The 18896-nt window shown below is 39.3% G+C and overlaps 1 protein-coding gene across 9 annotated transcripts in view; it reads left to right on the forward strand.

Annotated features, from left to right (window-relative positions):
- Nucleotides 1–18896, forward strand: part of LOC117432416 (sterile alpha motif domain-containing protein 11-like) — a 98545-nt gene that overhangs the window by 47354 nt on the left and 32295 nt on the right. For all 9 annotated transcript variants that reach the window (XM_059002276.1, XM_059002277.1, XM_059002282.1 and 6 more), the window contains one exon: nt 12698–12873. In XM_059002276.1, the coding sequence (XP_058858259.1) occupies nt 12698–12873 (176 nt within the window). The remainder of the gene's footprint in view (nt 1–12697; nt 12874–18896) is intronic.

An 18896-nucleotide genomic window follows, 5' to 3' on the forward strand; every position in this document is an offset into this window, starting at 1 on the left:
TTTCTTAACAGCCGTATAGAGATCCAGGGTGAGGATGAATGAAGGTTGAGCAAAAGCGCTTATACAGGTTCCTGAAAAACACAACACAACAATAAAAAGAGATATGATGCAAAAGACTGGCAATACAGTTAGGTTGCTTAAATTCTTCAAGACCTTCATACAAACCCTGAGCAATGACCCAGGGGGTGTGTGTCAGTTTTGTAAACATAATATGGTGGCAACTGAGCTCACTTCTGGTGACATTTTTTATTCGCTGTTGAAATGACCTTACCACTGTATAAAAACAATTGTTTAAAAAACAAGCATATCGTGAACCTGTTTAGCGCTTTCCATCAATGTTTTTAGTATTTCCTTGTTTAATATTTTGAGTAAACCGAGCAACTTCGTAAGCTTTATAAACTTCATTAGTTTTTTTTTCTGTATTATTGATATCTGTAACCCCCCCCCCCCCCCATTAACTTGTAGAGTAACATTTTTAAATGCTATAGTTTTTTGGGTAGATATGTGTTATCATTTTAAAAACATTGCATGAGAGCAGTGGTGTTCATTGAAGGAATGACTGCACATTTGAAAAGAACACTTTTGGTGAACTCTGATGGTGAATGGGGTGCCTTCAGGCTCATTTCTTTCTGTATTTGGTGATCATCTGAGACGTTCGATTGTTTGTCAGAGGTGGTGGTGGTGGTGGTCGTTGTCGTTTTTATTGTGTTTTTTAGTAGGAAGCGACAAGCAATGTTCTGTTTCCGAACCCCAGTGGAGTCACCCCTTGGTTGACGAGTGTGGTTGAAGGTTTATGATCTTTTCTGCTCCCGTTTCTGCAGCCCATCCCTCTCTGTGTCTATCTCTGTCTCTCTGTGCAGCTGCAGACGGCGCCCCTGTGAGCTCTCTCTCTCTCTCTCCCACTGGTTTCCTGAGAGGCGGAGAAGCAGCAGCCGCGTCTCGCCTGCCTTGGCGTCTCTTCCCCCCTCCCCCCTCCTTCCACCGAGCAACACCAGCACACAGTCAATAACACATCCATAATAAATACACACAGACGCACACTCACAGGAGGAAGAGCTTGGGACAGGAAGCTCTCCATCTCCATAGCAGGCGACTGTTCCATGACGCTCTCTGGGAATTTGCTCAAACAGTTCTTCACGTTGGCTCAACTCCTGTTTCATGTAGTTTCTGTAGATGTGTGCACAGTCAAGTTCTCCTTAAGAACGGCATTGTTGTAATGATCATGTATTCAGTTTGACAGTGCAAATCCTCCCCCTCTACAATTCACAGTCCTGTGATGCAGGAGATCATAACCATAACATACTGGTGTGTTGCTTTTCCTAAATTACAACAAGCTATGCAGATATTACAGCTTTTTATAGATTATCATCTTTCCACTTAAAGTCCCCTGTCCCTTTTCTTTTCAGGAGGAATAATTGCTCCTAAATGTTGTTGACTCCTAATAATCACCTAATGCAGTGTACTCCATGTTTCTAAATGTAATGCGCTTTCCCTGGGGCAAACTAAGCATGCACTGCCAATATCACATCTATAACAACAACAGCCTGCAGGCAGGTAGTCAAGATATCTTTAAAAGAGTGACACTGGATTTTAAACTTTTCCCCTCAATTGAATGCATGCTTCCCTATAAAGTGTAGGTTAAAAAAATGGACTTGCTAACTTGGCTGACAGAATCAATGAAAGATGTACGCTAATGGGAACAGGTACACAAAATCTGAACTGGTGATGAAAGCCAGACATGGTGTTAAGAGCCAACAAAGCAGGCAGGTTTTAAAGGAAGTTCAAGACCAGACTGTTTCCGATCATGAACATTAAATCCATTATTTGTTTGGTAAACTGTGAAGAAAAAAACGTTTAAACTCTGTGGAGCTGAAACTGCGAGAGACAGGATGTCGATGAAACGTTTTAGGAATGGCTATTCATATTTTAGTAAGTAATCTTCGTGTGCTTCAGCGTGCTGCTCTGCTAGTTTAACGCTCCTTACCCCAGTTACATTACAGCAAAAAACATTGTTGAGAGAGTGATTTTGAAATCTATGCCTAATAAATAAATTAAAATGAAAACCCTTTCAAAGAATCACCCATTCTCCAGCAACAACAAGAAGTCAATAACATGTATATGAATAAATAAAGGGGTCAGAGACTATGGAGGCGGGGCTGTGATGCTCAAGGACTGGATGTGTGTAACCTAATGACTTGGGAGCCATTTAATACATTTTATAACTGCATTAAATATTTAAGTTTTTATTATTTGTTTATTTTTTTTGGGGGGGGGGGGGGTAGGGGGGCTGGCAGATTCATATACTGTAGCTGTCCATACGTTTTCATTACTTTAGAATCCAAAAACTTGCAAGACAATGCCTAAGCAGCCATGTAAAACGAACACAGTTGTAACGAACACAGCTATGTAAAACGAACACAGAAATAAATAAACCCGGCTGTCGTGTGAGGATATAGTTGGGAACAAAACTGAATTTGCAGACTAAACCTGTGGCGTGTGTTGTTTGGAAGAACATATAGCCTGCAGTATTTCCTTGCGCTGCTTCTGTATCTTTTTGATCACAAAGAAATGTGGTTCCTCAATTCTCTACATCCTGTACAAAGTACTACCTCTTAATTTACCAGGCTCTATAAATTGAATTATCATTTCCATTCAGTTTGTACAACCTTATACCAACAGTCATCATTTGCTAAATAGTTTGTTTGAATTAGCCAAACCCTAGGTAAGCCAAACTCTATATAAATGGGCCGGAGTTTGGTGTAGAGTTTGTTCACCAGCGTCATGTAAACAGTATGCAATACAACGGCTACAACTGCCTTGATTTCACAGCAAAATATTGGTTTTCTTTTCAGTTACTGGTTTGTTCCTTTTGAATAACCTGGTATATACAGTTTTTACATTTTATTTTCCTCTTTGGAGCAACGTCAATTTTGTAAAAACAGGAATGTGAATCTAAATTAAAAATGCATGCCTTTTGATTTGTGTTCATTGCTTTGTGAGAAATGAAAAGACACATTTTGTAAAAGACAAGCTGAACCTAAAATGTATGATGCAAAAAAAAAGGGGGGGGGGTCTTGTCTCTTTAAGAATACTCTTTTCCTGACCACTGCTCTCCTCCTTCTCTCTGGAGAAATGTGTTTCCTTTTCTCTATTGTTTCAGCGGAACCTGTAGAGGCAGATAGGAAATTACACTCTCCTCCGGGCCATAAATATCTTCTGATATCTGGTTTCATTAAAAGGTGTTAACTAACGGGTTTCCCTAAAAAAAATCTTGGGTGTGGAAAAGGGGGTTGTTGCTAAACTTCAAAACGGTCTACTCAAGTTTCTAAGCTGGCAACACATGAAATCCAGAGTCTCAAGGAAAGCCACTGAATTGCAACTGAAAACGGTCAGCTGCTGCTAGCTAGTAAATCATCTCATAAAATATAAAGACCTTTTAAATTCTGTCTGTTTTTTACGAGTTCAAATCTTTTAAAGGAAACCCCAGAGATACTGAGAGTGAACGGCGTTGTATTTCGCCCTGTATACTGTGATATTTTGACAAGACTGCTACAGCAGCTCCGCAGTAAATTCTAAATCCAAATCGGCGAATGAGGTACGTAATTTGGAACTGAAAACGTGTGACGCATAAGGTCTGTTCAGCCTTGTTGGTTGCAAAACGCTGACTGTGGTGGGTCAGCTGACAAGTCTCCTCCGTGCCAGACTGTGACACTTCTGCTTGTGGTAAATGCACTAACTGTGAGCTGTGCAGTCTCCCCCAACAGAGTTCTCTGCCTCCAGTTTGATGCATGCAATGGAGTTGGTACCAAGAGCTCTAAGTCCCATGGTACTGATGCTGTGCTGCCATGGCAACAAGAACTCCTCAAGACAGGAAAAGCTGCAGCCTGTTAGTATCAGCGATTTAAATGGAATTAGATTAAATGAGATAATCCGGACATTCTCAATAGATTTATGCCAGCTCTTTATTTAATAAATTCATGTCAATCCCTTAGTTAGTATACCATGATGAAGACCAATGCTACTGCTGTGGAAATGCTACAAGAAGAAGGAAATCTGAATGTGCCTATGCCCAAAACAGCTCTGAACTCCTCTTGTACATGGGTGGTTTTATCATTGTACTCTTCTGAGTAGTACTGTACACATATCTACTGTGAATTTAGCAAGAATGTATTCAAAATCAGAAGTTGGTAAAGATTGCAATGGTTAAAGTCATGGTAATTGTTTTTTTTTTTAAACCGTGTTCCTGGTATATTTTATATAATGTGTGATTTAACCACCTTTCTCCTAATGGGGATTTCAATATATATATTATTCCAGGATACACTTAAATGAGATTTAACAAAAAAAGAAGAAAAAAAAACACAAAAACTCTAATTCTTCTGTAATGATTGAAGACAAGGCAATCTCATCAAGCAGGTGTGAAGAATATAAGCAGAGACGAGGGGAGTGAATGTGAGCGCCTTTAGGACCGCGCAGAGGCCCCACCGGACCTCCGTTTCGCAGCGGAGCACCAGAGCGTGTTTGCGTCTTGTGGATTTGGACTAATGAATACAGGCGTTGGTCTTCAGATGCTTCTGTGGTTTCCAGCTATAAAAACCAAGCCGCCTTTCTACACCTGGCTGCTTTTCGAGTCAGCAATCCCCGTCTGGCTCTTATTAAAGCCAGATCTTAAACTTAAATCTCCCCTTCTTGGCTGCCAGGTTACGGATGTGGGCGGGACTTTTTTTCCTGACTGTCGTGTGTTTTGTCAAGGCTTGCACCTCCTTGAACAAATACATCTTCTTACCCGCTTTTGTTTGCCCGTAAAAATCTTCGAAGATATCAATATACTACCGTTGATACCGTTACGACAGTGAGAAATAGGCTTACTTCCCTGGTCGGTTTACTGTAAAGTTACTGGTGTAATTTACAGGCACTTTTATCAGTTTATCTATCTATCTATCTATCTATCTATCTATCTATCTATGTGTGTGTGTGTTGGTAAACAGGAAGTCGGTAGGCGACTACTGGAGAAGAAAAAAACGTATTTTTATTTTAACTACAAAAGAATACGATAAAGTACCACAGAAAAAATATTTTAACGTATATTCTAGTTCCTATACCTATTATCATTATTATTATTATTATTATTATTATTATTATTATTATTATTATTAATAATAATAATATCATTCATAATTATAGGTAAACTACTTTTACTTTGTAGTATTTTTTTTATATATACATTATTTATTTACTTGTCATTTTTGTAAATGCATATTTATTATGCTGCATTTTACAAATCCCAAGACGTTTCTTATTGCTATAAAGTGATTATGACATGGACGAATTAATATTTTTAAAATACTGCTCACACACACGCCTCCCAGAGTGCTGGAGATCGCTTTCGCGTCTTCCATTACGTCCATAACACCGTTTCGCTTTTGACCTTTTCAGGCTTCAGTACAAACCATCCAGAGTCAGGCAGGCGCTTGCACGCGCCAGTAAGCAGCCACTGACCTCCCAGGGAGCCAGATAAACGAGAAGTACTGTATTTGGAAACGCTCGCATCTGCCGCAATGTTTAGATTTGCAAACTTTGCAGCTGAAACAGCCATTTCAACTGCAGTCAGCTTCACGGTAAAAAAAACAAAAGAAATTTCGGAGGCAAATGCATTATTATTATTATTATTATTATTATTATTATTATTATTATTATTATTATTATTATCTGCCCCGAAAGCTTTGTAGTACAAGGGACAGATATTTATAATTCTTTGCAATATAAATTGCGGATAGAAACCATAACGTTCTGTTGAAAATATGTTAAAAATGACTTGCAGTGTCCGTTTTGAACTGCCTACTGGTCCCAGTAATTGAATAATAAAAAATGAAATAATAAAACAGTAATGCAGTCCTTTCTGACCCCCCCCCCCCCCCCCCCCCCCCCCCCCCCCCCCCATTTATTTAATTGAAGCACACCAGCCGGGCTTATGTGGCAACCCCCTCCCGGAGCTCGCCCGCCGTTCCGCCCACGAGCTCTCACACACACAGAGGTTAAGGCAGACAGGCGCGTGACTCATTAAGGCATTCATCCCCCGGGGAGAACGCTGGGGGGGCGCGTGCAAGAGCTATGCAGCTGCAAAGAATGTCACAGACTGATGCCTGCGTGCAGTGTAACAGTAGTTCTGTGTTTCAGCACATAGTACTTTTAATTAGTTATTAAAAAATATAACGTACCCTAACTTTAAACGTGTATGGGGGACAAACTGAGTTGTATTCAAGGGCCAAACTGCAGTATTATGATACATGTTTATTGAATCACAATAACAGTAAAAGAAAATGGTGAACGTTTCCTGTCTAGAATTAGAATGCAACAGTTAAACAAAACCATTTTATTGCGTTTTAAAAGTAACAGCGAATGGTTTATTAATAGTACCTTTTGATTTTCAAGCGTTTCCTGTGAGATGTTTTACATGCAGGGTGACGGTGCTAAATACAGTGTGTGTGTGTGTGTGTGTGTGTGTGTGTGTGTGTGTCATATATATATATATATATATATATATATATATACATATATACATATATACATACACTACCGGTCAAAAGTTTTAGAACACCCCCATTTTTCTAGTTTTTATTGAAATTTAAGCAGTTCAAGTCCAGTGAATAACCTGAAATGGTACAAAGGTAAGCGGTAAACTGCCAGAGGTTAAAAAAAAAAGTTTAGGTTACCAAAAACTGAAAAATAATGTACATTTCAGAGTTATACAAAAAGGCCTTTTTCAGGGAACAAGTAATGGGCTAACAACTTACAGATGTTCTGCAGCAATGGAAGTAAATTAAGCCTTGAAAGTTGATGCTAACAATTCCTACAGGTGTCCCAACTTTTGTTGATTACTTACAAACCCTCTGTCTGTATAAAAGCAGTGTTGGAACAGACTGTGTTACTACACCCTCTTAAGCATTATTTGGACAGTATTGTACTGCAGGAAGTAGTATATTGCTCTCATAATGGCGAGAAAAAAGCAATTAACAAAGGAAGACAGACAGACCATTATAACCCTTAAAAGTGTAGGTCTTTCCTTTAGAGAAATTGCAAAGAAAGCCAAGGTGTCAGTGAGTACAGTTTCCTACACCATCAAAAGGCACTTGGAAACTGGAGGAAACTCTGACAGGAAGAGGTCCGGCAGACCCAAAGCCACAACAGAATCAGAAGACAAGTTTCTGAGAGTCAACAGCTTGCGTGATAGGCGGCTCACAGGACAACAGCTTCAAGCACAGCTTAACACTGGTCGAAGTAAGCAAGTCTCAGTTTCAACTGTGAAGAGAAGACTTTGAGCTGCAGGTTTGACAGGTCGAGTGGCAGTAAGAAAGCCATTGCTAAGATGGCAAAATAAGAAAAAGAGGCTTGCCTGGGCCATGAAGCACTGCCAGTGGACTACTGAAGACTGGAAGAAGGTCTTATGGACCAATGAATCAAAATTTGAAATCTTCGGTTCATCACGCAGGGTTTTTGTACGCTGTCGAGTAGGCGAAAGGATGGTTCCTCGGTGTGTGACACCAACTGTCAAACATGGAGGAGGAAACGTGATGGTCTGGGGCTCTTTTGCTGGATCCAGAGTCGGCGACTTGCACAGAGTGAGTGGCACCCTGAACCAAAACTGCTACCACAGCATTTTGCAGCACCATGCAATACCCTCTGGTATACGCCTAGTTGGTCAGGGGTTCATCCTACAGCAAGATAATGACCCAAAACATACCTCCAGGCTATGTCAGAACTACCTTAGAAGAAAAGAACAAGACGGTATGCTTCAAATCATGGAATGGCCAGCACAGTCTCCAGACTTAAACCCCATCGAGCTGGTTTGGGATGAACTGGACAGAAGTGTGAAAGCAAAGCAACCTACAAGTGCAACACATTTGTGGGAACTTCTGCAACAGTGTTGGGAAGAACTTTCCGAACAATATTTGATTTCCATTGTAGAAAGAATGCCACGAGTGTGTTCGGCTGTTATATCTGCAAAAAGTGGCTACTTTGACGAGTCAAAAATTTAGATTAAATTTTGTTAAACAAAACGATTCCATGATTTCTTTTTTTTATCTCCAATTGTTTATTTGTTCTATGCTTTAATTTCAGAGTACATTGAGACATTAAACTGCGTAAATTTCAATAAAAACTGGAAAAACGGAGGTGTTCTAAAACTTTTGACCGGTAGTGTGTATATATATAATCACTGTGTACTTAGCACTAAATAGAATGACAAAATAAGCATAATTACCATTGCGCTATAGAGGGTAGATAATGTGCAACCTAAAGCATTCGCATATTGCAGTGTAATGCAAAGATGTATGAAAACTGAAATAAGAAACAGCAACCTGAATTAGCCCAGGCAAAATAGGGGGTCTGGTCTGTTAGCGGTTATATTGGTTAATTATTGAGTGGGGTGTATGTGTATATAAATAAATACACACACACACACTCGCACCCCACTTGTCAACTTACGCATTTACTTAAAATGTGGGAGGGCCTATTCGTAGCATTATCGGAAAGTTCAGCGTGCTTTTTTCCATGTCCATCAAATCGTTTGACCACATACTACTATACTAGATTGTAATCGTCGTCATCTTTTTTTTTTTTTTTTTTTAATATAAATGCGAAGTCTCCATGTGTGGGTAGCGAGTTCTGGTTTTAGTTTTCTGTTTTGGAGAGTCTTTCTGTGGTGGAAGTGTTACCGGAAATAGAGTGAAGCCACCCCCAGTGGTGCGTCAGTGCAGAGAGAGGAGAGGCAGGTGGGTGGCCGGGTAGGCTCCCCCTCACCAGAGCAGTCACCGGCTCTCAGTGATGGAATCAGTACCGAGCATCCTGCCTCCTCAGCACTGCTTTTCACAAGGGCTCTTGTTTTGGAATATGGCAGCCCCCACACATTCGCTCTCACTGAAGAACGGTGTTTTCTGTCGCGTTGTGTCTGATATGACTGATTTTAGATTTAACGTAAATATATTATTCCAGATTCTTTAAAAAAAAAAAAAAAAAAATCACTTGACATAATGTTTGTGAAGCGATAAGGCCGCATAGATGTAAAAAGCCTTTTTAGCTGAATTTTGAAAATGGCCTGGTCATCCTTTTTAATTAGTGTCGTTCAAATGCACTTGAGGTGCACTTTAGGGGTTTAATTTCTTTTTAAGCAGATTTTAATTAGCAGTAAAATGTGGGAACTACTTATTCCACACAGATAAAACTAGTAGTGTGGGTATATTCTTGCAAATCTTGCCAAATCCGACTTCTCTCCAAGAGGCTATAGGGAGCTTTATTTCCTGGAGGTACAGTTGGACTGGCGAGGCCTTTTTTATTGAAGTGGTGCATAACTGAGTATGCTTCACACCCCTGGGGCTTTACCAGAGCTGTTGTGTGGTAGGCAATATCTCATATTCCTTGCTGTGACCTGTGGGTCAGCCCATCGCAGCATAGCCCAGCAAGCTTATAAAATATCCACTTACATGACGCTCGTCTCCTCAGATCGTTTCCAGAGCTGCTGCTGGAATCGTGATTCAGGGTTTTTATTGGATTGTTAACAGGGCGTGTGATTGGTTGTAGAAAAAAACCCTGATTTTTAAAGTGTGCTGTAATAATAGTATTTTCAAAGCGTTTCCTCTATTCTTTAATTAACTCCTATTTTTTTTTAAAGGAGAAAAATTCATGTTGCAAAACGAGAAAAAAAAAAACTTGAACTTGGATTATATTTATCTGTTTGGTTCTAGTTTTTGCCTCTGTCCATTAAACACTGGAGTGAATGCTTTGAAAATATGTCCTATTTTAATATGACATAACAGATCAAGATCAAAAAGGGCGTATTTATTATAAATGGGGAAAACAAAAGTAGCTAATCCTCTTCTAAAATGATTTATCTGTGTTAACTCAAATGAGACTTTTAAAATTACTAATACATTGGAAATAGCCCATATTTCATTAAAAAAAAAAAAAAATTGTAGAAAAAAAAACCTTTTCTTCTGTCAGAATCGAGGCTAAAGAAATAATTAATGCTGCAGGAAATGAAAAGAGCATGCGAGACATAAATGTAACACTCTCTTCAATGGGTTAATTACCACATTATGTCTGAAACGTGTATCCCATTGATTTACTCCACACTGGCTGTTCTCTTTTGGTTTTAAATATAAAGAACAGACGTACTGCATACTGTGGTCAAGGGGGTACCTGAGTAGTTTTGTCATTTTCGACTTTAACAAGCTGCTGCTCTTGAAGACCTCATCCAGGATTGTGTGGGTATGCTTGTCATTTATCATGTGGGCTTAATTAGAGTAAGAAATGCAGCGACGCCTTGTTAATAAGAACGCTTACACCAGAAGAAGCTATTATCTGCCACGTGAGCCTTTTGAGGTTTCACTATTTACAAAACTACAGAGGATGTTGCTTACAGAACCCCATTGACCGAGCTCCTATTAAAGAGAGCTATTTAAAAGCCCTGCTGTACAGCCTTGCCTTCTGGAAGTGTAAATTGCAGAATCTGGCAGTGAAATGAACAGCTCCAAATGAGCGTCTTCCTTCATATGTGGAAAAGATTTAGCATTTCCAAAAAGAAAAGGTGGGTGGGGGGATGTTGATTTACATCGTCCCTTCGGCCCCAGAGTCTGTAGCTTCCTAGATTTGTGAAACTTTTGTAAAACAGTTTACTTTAAGCAGTGTTCTTGCTGTAGAAAATCTGCACAGATAAACACCCTTAGCGTGTTGTGTGTGTGTGTGTGTGTGTGTGTGTGTGTGTTTTTTCTTTTTTTTTTTTTTTAAAAAGCGACTGAAAACCAGTCCGCTGGGGCTGCACCTGTTTGAACTGTTGGCTAGATTTTCCGTTCCCTCACCCTTCCACTCCTGTCATCAAATAGCCCAGAGGACATGCCAGGCTGTGGCCGATGGCTGGGGAGCTCTGCGTCACAGAGAACCACTCGGAACACGGAAGGAATGAGCTTCAAGTCCATCCATTCCAAAATGTGGCTCGGCCTCTCTGCTTGTTAAGCTGTTAAGCTGCAGCGACCTGTCCCTGCAGGCTTTCTTTTTGTCTTTGTTTAGGCCCCAGGGTGAATAGTTCTCCTTGTTTTTTTCTTTCTGGGGTATGAAGTAAAGAAAAGAACATGTTAATCTTGCATCTTTACTTAAAAAAGTGAAGCTTGGGAGGGGGTAGATAAACTACTCTTATCTCCCACTAAAGTGGGCACTAAGACCCATCGAATCTTGAAGTCTGCAGGAGGTAGACCAGCTCCCTCATCTACTAATCATGAGAGCAGACAGCTGTGTCAGGCTCAAGGGCTGGATATGCAAGAGTGAGGTTTTTTAAGGTGGCGGTGGTGAGGCTACGCTCGAAGGCAAAAGTTTAATAAAGTTGTAGCATGTAGGGAGGAAGTGATGTCAATGAGAAAACTTTCAATGCAGTATACACATTTCCCTCTATTAGAGAGAAAAACACTCTGGGTTTTTCTTGTGTATTATAAAATAGAATTAGGGCTGAATAATAAATGAAATGCTCGAAATGGGACTAGAAGCGTAATGTGTGTGTGTGTGTTTTTTGTTCTATTGTTTGTAAGAAATGGAATCTGATCTATATTGCACTCTCAATAGTGATAAAATGTCTATTCATCTTTTTTTTATTTGGATTGGAACAATGTTAACCTCTAGCAACTTGTTACTGACGTTTACAACATATAGGGTTGAATTGTCCCTTTACAGCGCTTATGCTCTTGTTTTATTTGTTTCTTGCTTTTAAGGCGGTTTGATCACGGTTGGACTAAATTGTAATTGATTTGCATGTAATACTTCTGTACTTAGCTTATTTGTTCAGCATTATTACTCAGCTGATCACTGCTGGCTGTAGTTTCTGAGGCATTGTCAGTATGTGGATGAATGGTAATAAATCAATCCTGGTATTATAGGTCCCAGGTCGGTCATTCTGAGTAAGTAACTGTCTCAAAAGTACAATAATGACCATAAAATGATTTTATTATAGGCTGCAAATTTGTCTGCTTGTCTGCTGGGGTTTCCACCTTCTGTCACTTGAAAGCGGCAATCCTAGTATTTTGGATTTTATATAGTAGTATCTTCATGTTTACTGGTACTTTTTTGAACAAAAATTAATCGAACCTGCTGTTTTAGAGGTGTGAGAGAGTTCAAGGTGCTCAGTTGAACAGCAATGCCCATTTTACAGTGCGTTTCGTAAGAATTGTGTACTGTTTTGCTTCTTGGTTTAGTCACGGTGGTGTATTTGTATTGATTCATTTGCCACAGAATAACTATTGAGCTGCTATTACCTTCACCTAGGCCTTAATACAAATAATGCATGTTCTGGCCATTCCAATAAACAGTAACATTTTCTTTTAAAAATGTTTACCTGAAGTGTTTTAGTAACAGTTAAGGTACCTTTTAAACACTGTGAGGTAAGAGGAATGTGATGGTTTGAAATTCTTTTGTCTTCAGAGGTTAGCCTAAACTGGAGTGAGGCTACTACTGCATATGCACCCCAGTAAACATTTCAAGAAACACAATGACGACAGAGGCTTTGCTTTCCACTACCTACCATACTGTACAACATCAATGCAAGGCTTCGAAATGAAACCTGCAGTGATTGCAGGCTGTATATGTGTGATTTACACAAGGGCTGAGTGGAAGATGACATGCTGAGACACTGTACCTCTTTTTAAAATGTCCTTTTCAGAATCGTGGGCGCTTGGCGGAGAAGAGAACGATCCCATTGCCCCCAACCCGAATCCCTAAGAAAGAGCTGTCTTCAATCTTCAGCAGTGACGAGAGTGAAGAGAGCGAAAGGGCAAATGGTGACCACACTGAAATAAAACAGGAAGACGATATCCACATCAGTATAATGAAAAGGAGGTAATCTTTTAAACCTACACGCGGTACGCCGTGTGCTTTCTTTTTTCCATCACGGTTATTACATTTATCGAGGTGTGACTTCAAAGAAGGAGCCCCTTCCTCTGCTTTGCATAACTGTGTGAAATCAAAGTTTTTAAACCATTCCTGGGTTTTTTCAATTCATTTGCGTTAACTGGCAGAATCGAAAGGTTAACCCAGGTTTACTGTGAGATTTCTGTCTGGAGTGGAAAGTTTAGAATGTTTTCTTCACCTCATTTTAAACCGATGCTGCCACCGAATCTCGCCATATAAATTCATCACGATATTGAGCGTGATTAATTAATAACAGCTTTTGACAGACTCAAAGAGAAAACAGGTATTCCCTTAGCTACCACAGCAAATGCTGTGTTCTCAAAAACTTGCTTAGTAATCTGGTACGCATCCCAGAGTAATTTATGATGGCATACGTAGGGGAAATATTCATAATCTTGTAGACTAAATGCATTATAAACGGTGCTGTTTACAATTCTTATTTGTGCTAACTTACCAGTAAAGCACAATCCCAGCTAAAAAAAAGGTAAACTGACAAGAAATAACTCTGCTGCATTAATTGAGTGGTTGCTATCTCAAACCTCTCCTATCTAAACGTTTACCAGTAGTAGTCGTAGTAACCTAATATTTATTTTTTTATTAGTTGTAATTGAAAGCTGACAAAGTTTAATTATTTCTAAAGAAAAAAAAAATCAATAATGGAATAACCTGGTTAAAATCACCACTGCGTTACTGGTTCTCTTAAAGGGGATATCAAGCCCAAATTTACTTTATTTTGTCGCTCCATACGTTTGCATACAATCTTCAACCAGACCTGTCCCCTCTCATGCAATAGAAACACAAGTAGTGCTAATAAGAAACTCGGTAATGCATTCAGACAGACGCTGAGATGAAGTATTCATGTGTTATAAATAAAAATAAATCCGTAAGCAGGCTTTTGACATGAGACACAGGGCAAAGCAGCGATTGGGATGGTCTATTTGGGTGTAGGCTGGAAGCAGGCCAGGTCTTCAGGAAGCTCCAGTTGATCTAATGAGGATTAAAGGTCAGTAGGAAAAGGAAATGGCTACTTATTTGTTAGCAATAGCCCAAGATTAAAATGACAGACCGTGAAACAACAGGCTTCCCTGTTGGCGGAATAAATAACTGGCAGGCAGCATGGTGCGGTGGGGGGGGGAAGCAGAGTAATAGGATAGAGCCGGGACTATGAGATGAAAAACTCTCGAACACAAAAAAAGAACATACTCCGGAAACCAGAAGTTATGATGTTTGCTGAATTTGTTTGTTAACCAGACAGAAAGCCAGCCAGAATACATGACATACTTCTCAAAGTGTTTCTTGATCACTGTTATTTGTCAAGCAGTTATTTTTTTAAATACATTTTTTTTTTTAAATACAAATCTTATCTTGTTGTCCTTTCTGTGTAGCTGCAAGTCTTTAAGACGTTTTTAGAAGTTTACGTAAACAGAAGAACAAATTAAAAAAACAGCTAACCCCAAAACTGCCTTTTCCGCATGGGATTGATTCTTAATTGCAGTTTTCTAAATGAAGTAAAGACAAGGGTTTCGCTTGACAAAACATGAACCCATCAGCTTCTGTGAACCACACAATTTTGAATGTCAGGGTGATGGAATAACAGAGGAAGCAGTATTCCATTAAAAACGTGGCTAACCTTGTTAGGCTCATTTTCAAAACACCTTTGTTGCTTACAAGTAAAGATGTTAATAAATTTACCGAACACTTACTGGCACTAATCGCGTTGGGTTTCGTGAGCAGGAGACGACAGGAGCTTTGGTGCCGAGGCTCCAGCACATTTCGAGAAGCTGTTCTTTGACCGTACGATGAGGAAAATAAAGGGCTGGCTGGAGAAGATAATAGGATGTACAATCTATGAAATTCGATTTGCATTGAATTTAGACCAGTAAGTGAGATGCAGAGGGGTCTGTACAAATTGAATTTGTTTGGCGGATTGCAAAATAAATAAATAAATAAATAAATAAAATAACTGTAAATTGGGACTTTTTTTAAATAGCAAAATAATTTGTTATAGCTATAATCTTGTGATATTTGTACCTATTTAATATTATTTATATATATATATATATATATATATATATATATATATATATATATATATATATATATATATAATGTGTAATTCAGGTGTTCAACAATTTAGAGGGAGGTAGGTGCTTGCAGAAGTGGGGGAGCTCGAGTATAGACTGCGACTTTCCTTTTCCCCTGAGCTTGTACTGCTACTCGGAAACCAGCTCTTCAATACTTGCTAAAAATCCACCTGCGTGTAGGAAGAAGGGTTTAACCTGTCTGCATTTTACAAGCCTGTGGGGTGTTAAGAGCAGAACTCCACACCGCGGGGGCCCGCTGGCGCTGTCCCGCGCCGAATGGCTTATGTTAAATGGTGTTTAAGGCAGAACCTGGAGAGGAGCAGCTTGTATTCTAAGACCAGGCTGGATGCTTGGTTACAGGTTGTAGTTTTGTGCAGGTGCAGCACAGGTCCAGCATTGTGCAGAACTGGATTTATGGTATGTATACTTGAGCTGTTTAGCACACGCTCCTCGAACTGGCACAGGGAATGTGAAACCTGAGGCTCTTGAGGGGATTGCGTGTGCCGTCAGCAGACCGCTTCTTTTCACACTACAGACTCACCATGCAGCCACCTCAGAGCTACAGCGTCAGAGGACAACGCAGCTCTGGGCATACTGGAATTGACAGCCTGTCTGCTGTTTTCAAATGCATGCATTTATAATTGGCAGCAATTCCTAATATAAAAAGGATTTAGGGTACAGGAGGTGGTAAATCCCTGCAAAAACTGAAAGGCCAAAAGATGTGGGGAAAAAAAATGCTCTACCGGTAATTAAAGTTTAAGCAAACCATTTTTTTTTCTGCTTGTGCATTTTATTAAAGGGTAATTTTCTTGGTGTTATTGAGATTTGATGTTTACATCTGATATAAACTGAGCTGCTTGTCGAGATCCGAGCATGTTGCTGCATAAACTATGGTGGTGCTGCTAGGCGATCGGATAATTAAAATAATGCATATAAACAAATGAAAGATTTGGCGTTATTGCAAAAACAGACATAGCTATCTTAGTTCTTATCCTGTACTTTTGATAACTGACAGAGTTGAAGTGACTAGAAGGGCTATCATTCTGGAGTAGCACTTGTTTACTGAAAATGATTTCATTGAAACACAACTTGATATTTAGGACTCTTGAGCCTGTAATTGTAGTAGACGGGGAAACTCTGATGTATCCTGAAGTATCGCAATCGATAACGTCATGCTGCTTCGTATCAAACGCATCGAAATGCATCTTATTATTTACCCTGTTTTACTTCTTCTGAAGCATCTGGTATCTGACGCCCTGCTGTTTGATTATCTTCTGAGTTTTCAAGTTTATTTTTAGTTGGAAGCAGGGAAATTACCGGAGTCTTGTCAAATGGAAAAGACCCAGTTTCATGACTACTCCCACATGAAGAATGCCTCATAGGAAGGATTCCCCCATCCCTTTTGATGAGAAATCCACTTTCAAGTGGGGATCCCCCACCTCCACCCCCACCCCCAGATTTAAGGAAAGTTTTTAAAATCGGATACTAAGAGAGGTTAGGTGGGTAGAATGTATACTGTGTTTTGTTGGTATTTTAAAAGCTGTTTTGTAGAACGTGCTATTGAGGTATTTTACCAGTTTGCAAACTCTTAATGTTGCAGAATAAGTAACAGTCCACTAAAAAGGTTCACGTAAGGGTTTGGATGAAGTGGTTCTAATATGATAACAGTTTATTTACTCCAAACTGTGCAAATTGAACTTGTTTAAAGACCTTGATAAATCTGTTTGTTTTTTACTCCACTGTGCAAGTTTTCACTGGTTTTACAAAAGTGACATAAAACTTGCGATGTTAAAATCTAGTGAGAAGGAAATAAACTTAAGAACTTTGAAGTCCACCTCCTAACTGTTTTTTTTTTTATACATTAGTATTGGTGTATTTTGGTTACTTTCACAACAAAACAAAATGGTGCAAATTGCACACTGGTATAAAAAGCTTTTCTAAATATGTACAATTCCAGAGTGTTACTGAATCTGCGAGACCTCACGTTGTGTTAAACATGCAGAGTGTGCAGCTATGGGCAAAGGTTTTGCAGCACCTAGAATTTTAGGATTGCTGAGTTTTTCGTTGAGTATATGGAAAATTACAAAGTTGTGTGTAATTCAATATGTTAACGTAGCATTATGCAGCAGGTTTCATTCGACTTTGAAGCAAAATTACTTCATTCTGTAGGGTGATGCAAAACTTTGGGCAATAGCTGCAGAGCTACAGTACCATTGACAACAGTAATTAAATACATTCATCACCTATTACTAAGAGCTGTCAGGTTCTTGACATACTGTTTCACAGTGTTTGCTTGTGTACCAGACACAGCACAGCACTGAATGCCCTGTATCCTTTATCAGACCGCTAATTATTACCATTCTGAAATGGTGCACAGTCACACAGGTGGAACAGCTGTCATTTTGTCCGAGAGCTTTTATTACTCATAACAAGGCCTGAGAGTAGTGGCTTGGGTGTTCTTGCCCTGTTATTTTTCTTATTCTGTCATCAGATCAGTAGTACACTGAGGGATAGATGTACTAAAGTGTTGCGCTTGTCGCAAACCAGCCTTGAAAACCCAATTTCTATGACATTTCTCATTTCCCCAACGTGTCAGGAGCACTAGACTGCACACAAGTGCTGCTAACCCCTCCAGCTCACTCTGAGCATCTGTATAGGGAATAGGAAGCACACCTATTCTATTAATGTGCAGGTGGTTTGTAATTGTGCACAATTTAGCACTGCACCCCTGACTCACTTAAATAGAAACTGACAGTATACATTTGGCTTATAATACGAATTAGTGGTATAATGCAAAATTTGTTGCTGGTCCCTTAAAATTTGTATTAACGAGAATTGACTGTCCTCCTGTAAGAATCATAACTTGTCAGTGTGGCACCATGATCTATTTTGTGTTAATTGTTCAGGCTACTAAGTAGGCCAAGATGATGATGGTAATCCTAATAATAATGAAAACACGCTAAAATAATTGTGTACACCAATGTGTACAATGTAGCAGCATGATTTATTTTGTGTTACCGGTAGCCTACAGACTAAAGTAAAAAAAAAAAGTGTGCTAGGTATTAATTTGTACTGTGCAGATTTATATTTTTTTCATAATGTAATGCGTAGCCTACCCAAAACACATTTGTGTTTTTTCGATTTAATGATTTTGTACAATTAAAGCATTATAAATGTGTGTGCGATTTTTTTTTTTTTTTTTTTTTATTGTATTTTTTTAAACCCAAGACCTCCTTATGTTGGATAAACAAATCCGGTTTAGCGAGGGGCTACTGTGTGGTTATGAAAAGCTTTTTGATAGAAACACATTTTTTATTTGGAGGTGAAGGTGGGGGCCCCACTATAGAATCTGATTAAACTGCCTCTCGTCATTTATTCGAAAAAAATGTTGCAAGACTCACGCAATGCTAGAGATCTCGCTAAGATGACGCAACAAATGTTTAAATTCGTATAGTGCGGCTCTCTTTATTAACATATTTGATCTAGAACGGAGGAAACAGTGCAGTCTGTTATTGCTACCTACAGCCGGGGGGGAACGGCAGCCTCTGTTGGGTGTGTGGCCCAGCTCTGAGTGCGTTACTGATAGGAAATGGGATTAGAAAAGAAAGAAAGAAGAACGGAGAACGGAGAGAACATGAGTGTTCTGCTCTTAGTGAGGGCTTCCATTCAGCTGTGCTGTGAATATGCCTGTAGTAAACAAGCTTCCAGATATACCGGGAGAGAACTAATGACCTCAGCACCCAACACTCTACTAAACTAGAATACATTCAATTACCTTTAGCAGAAAATACCTCAGAGAGATTGATTTTCTTCTTTTTGTGCATGTTGGCTATTTGCGTGTTGCCTAGTGAAATTACTTTAGTGGTT

Source organism: Acipenser ruthenus, chromosome 27 (genome assembly GCF_902713425.1).
Source record: "Acipenser ruthenus chromosome 27, fAciRut3.2 maternal haplotype, whole genome shotgun sequence".
Lineage (NCBI taxonomy): Eukaryota > Metazoa > Chordata > Actinopteri > Acipenseriformes > Acipenseridae > Acipenser > Acipenser ruthenus.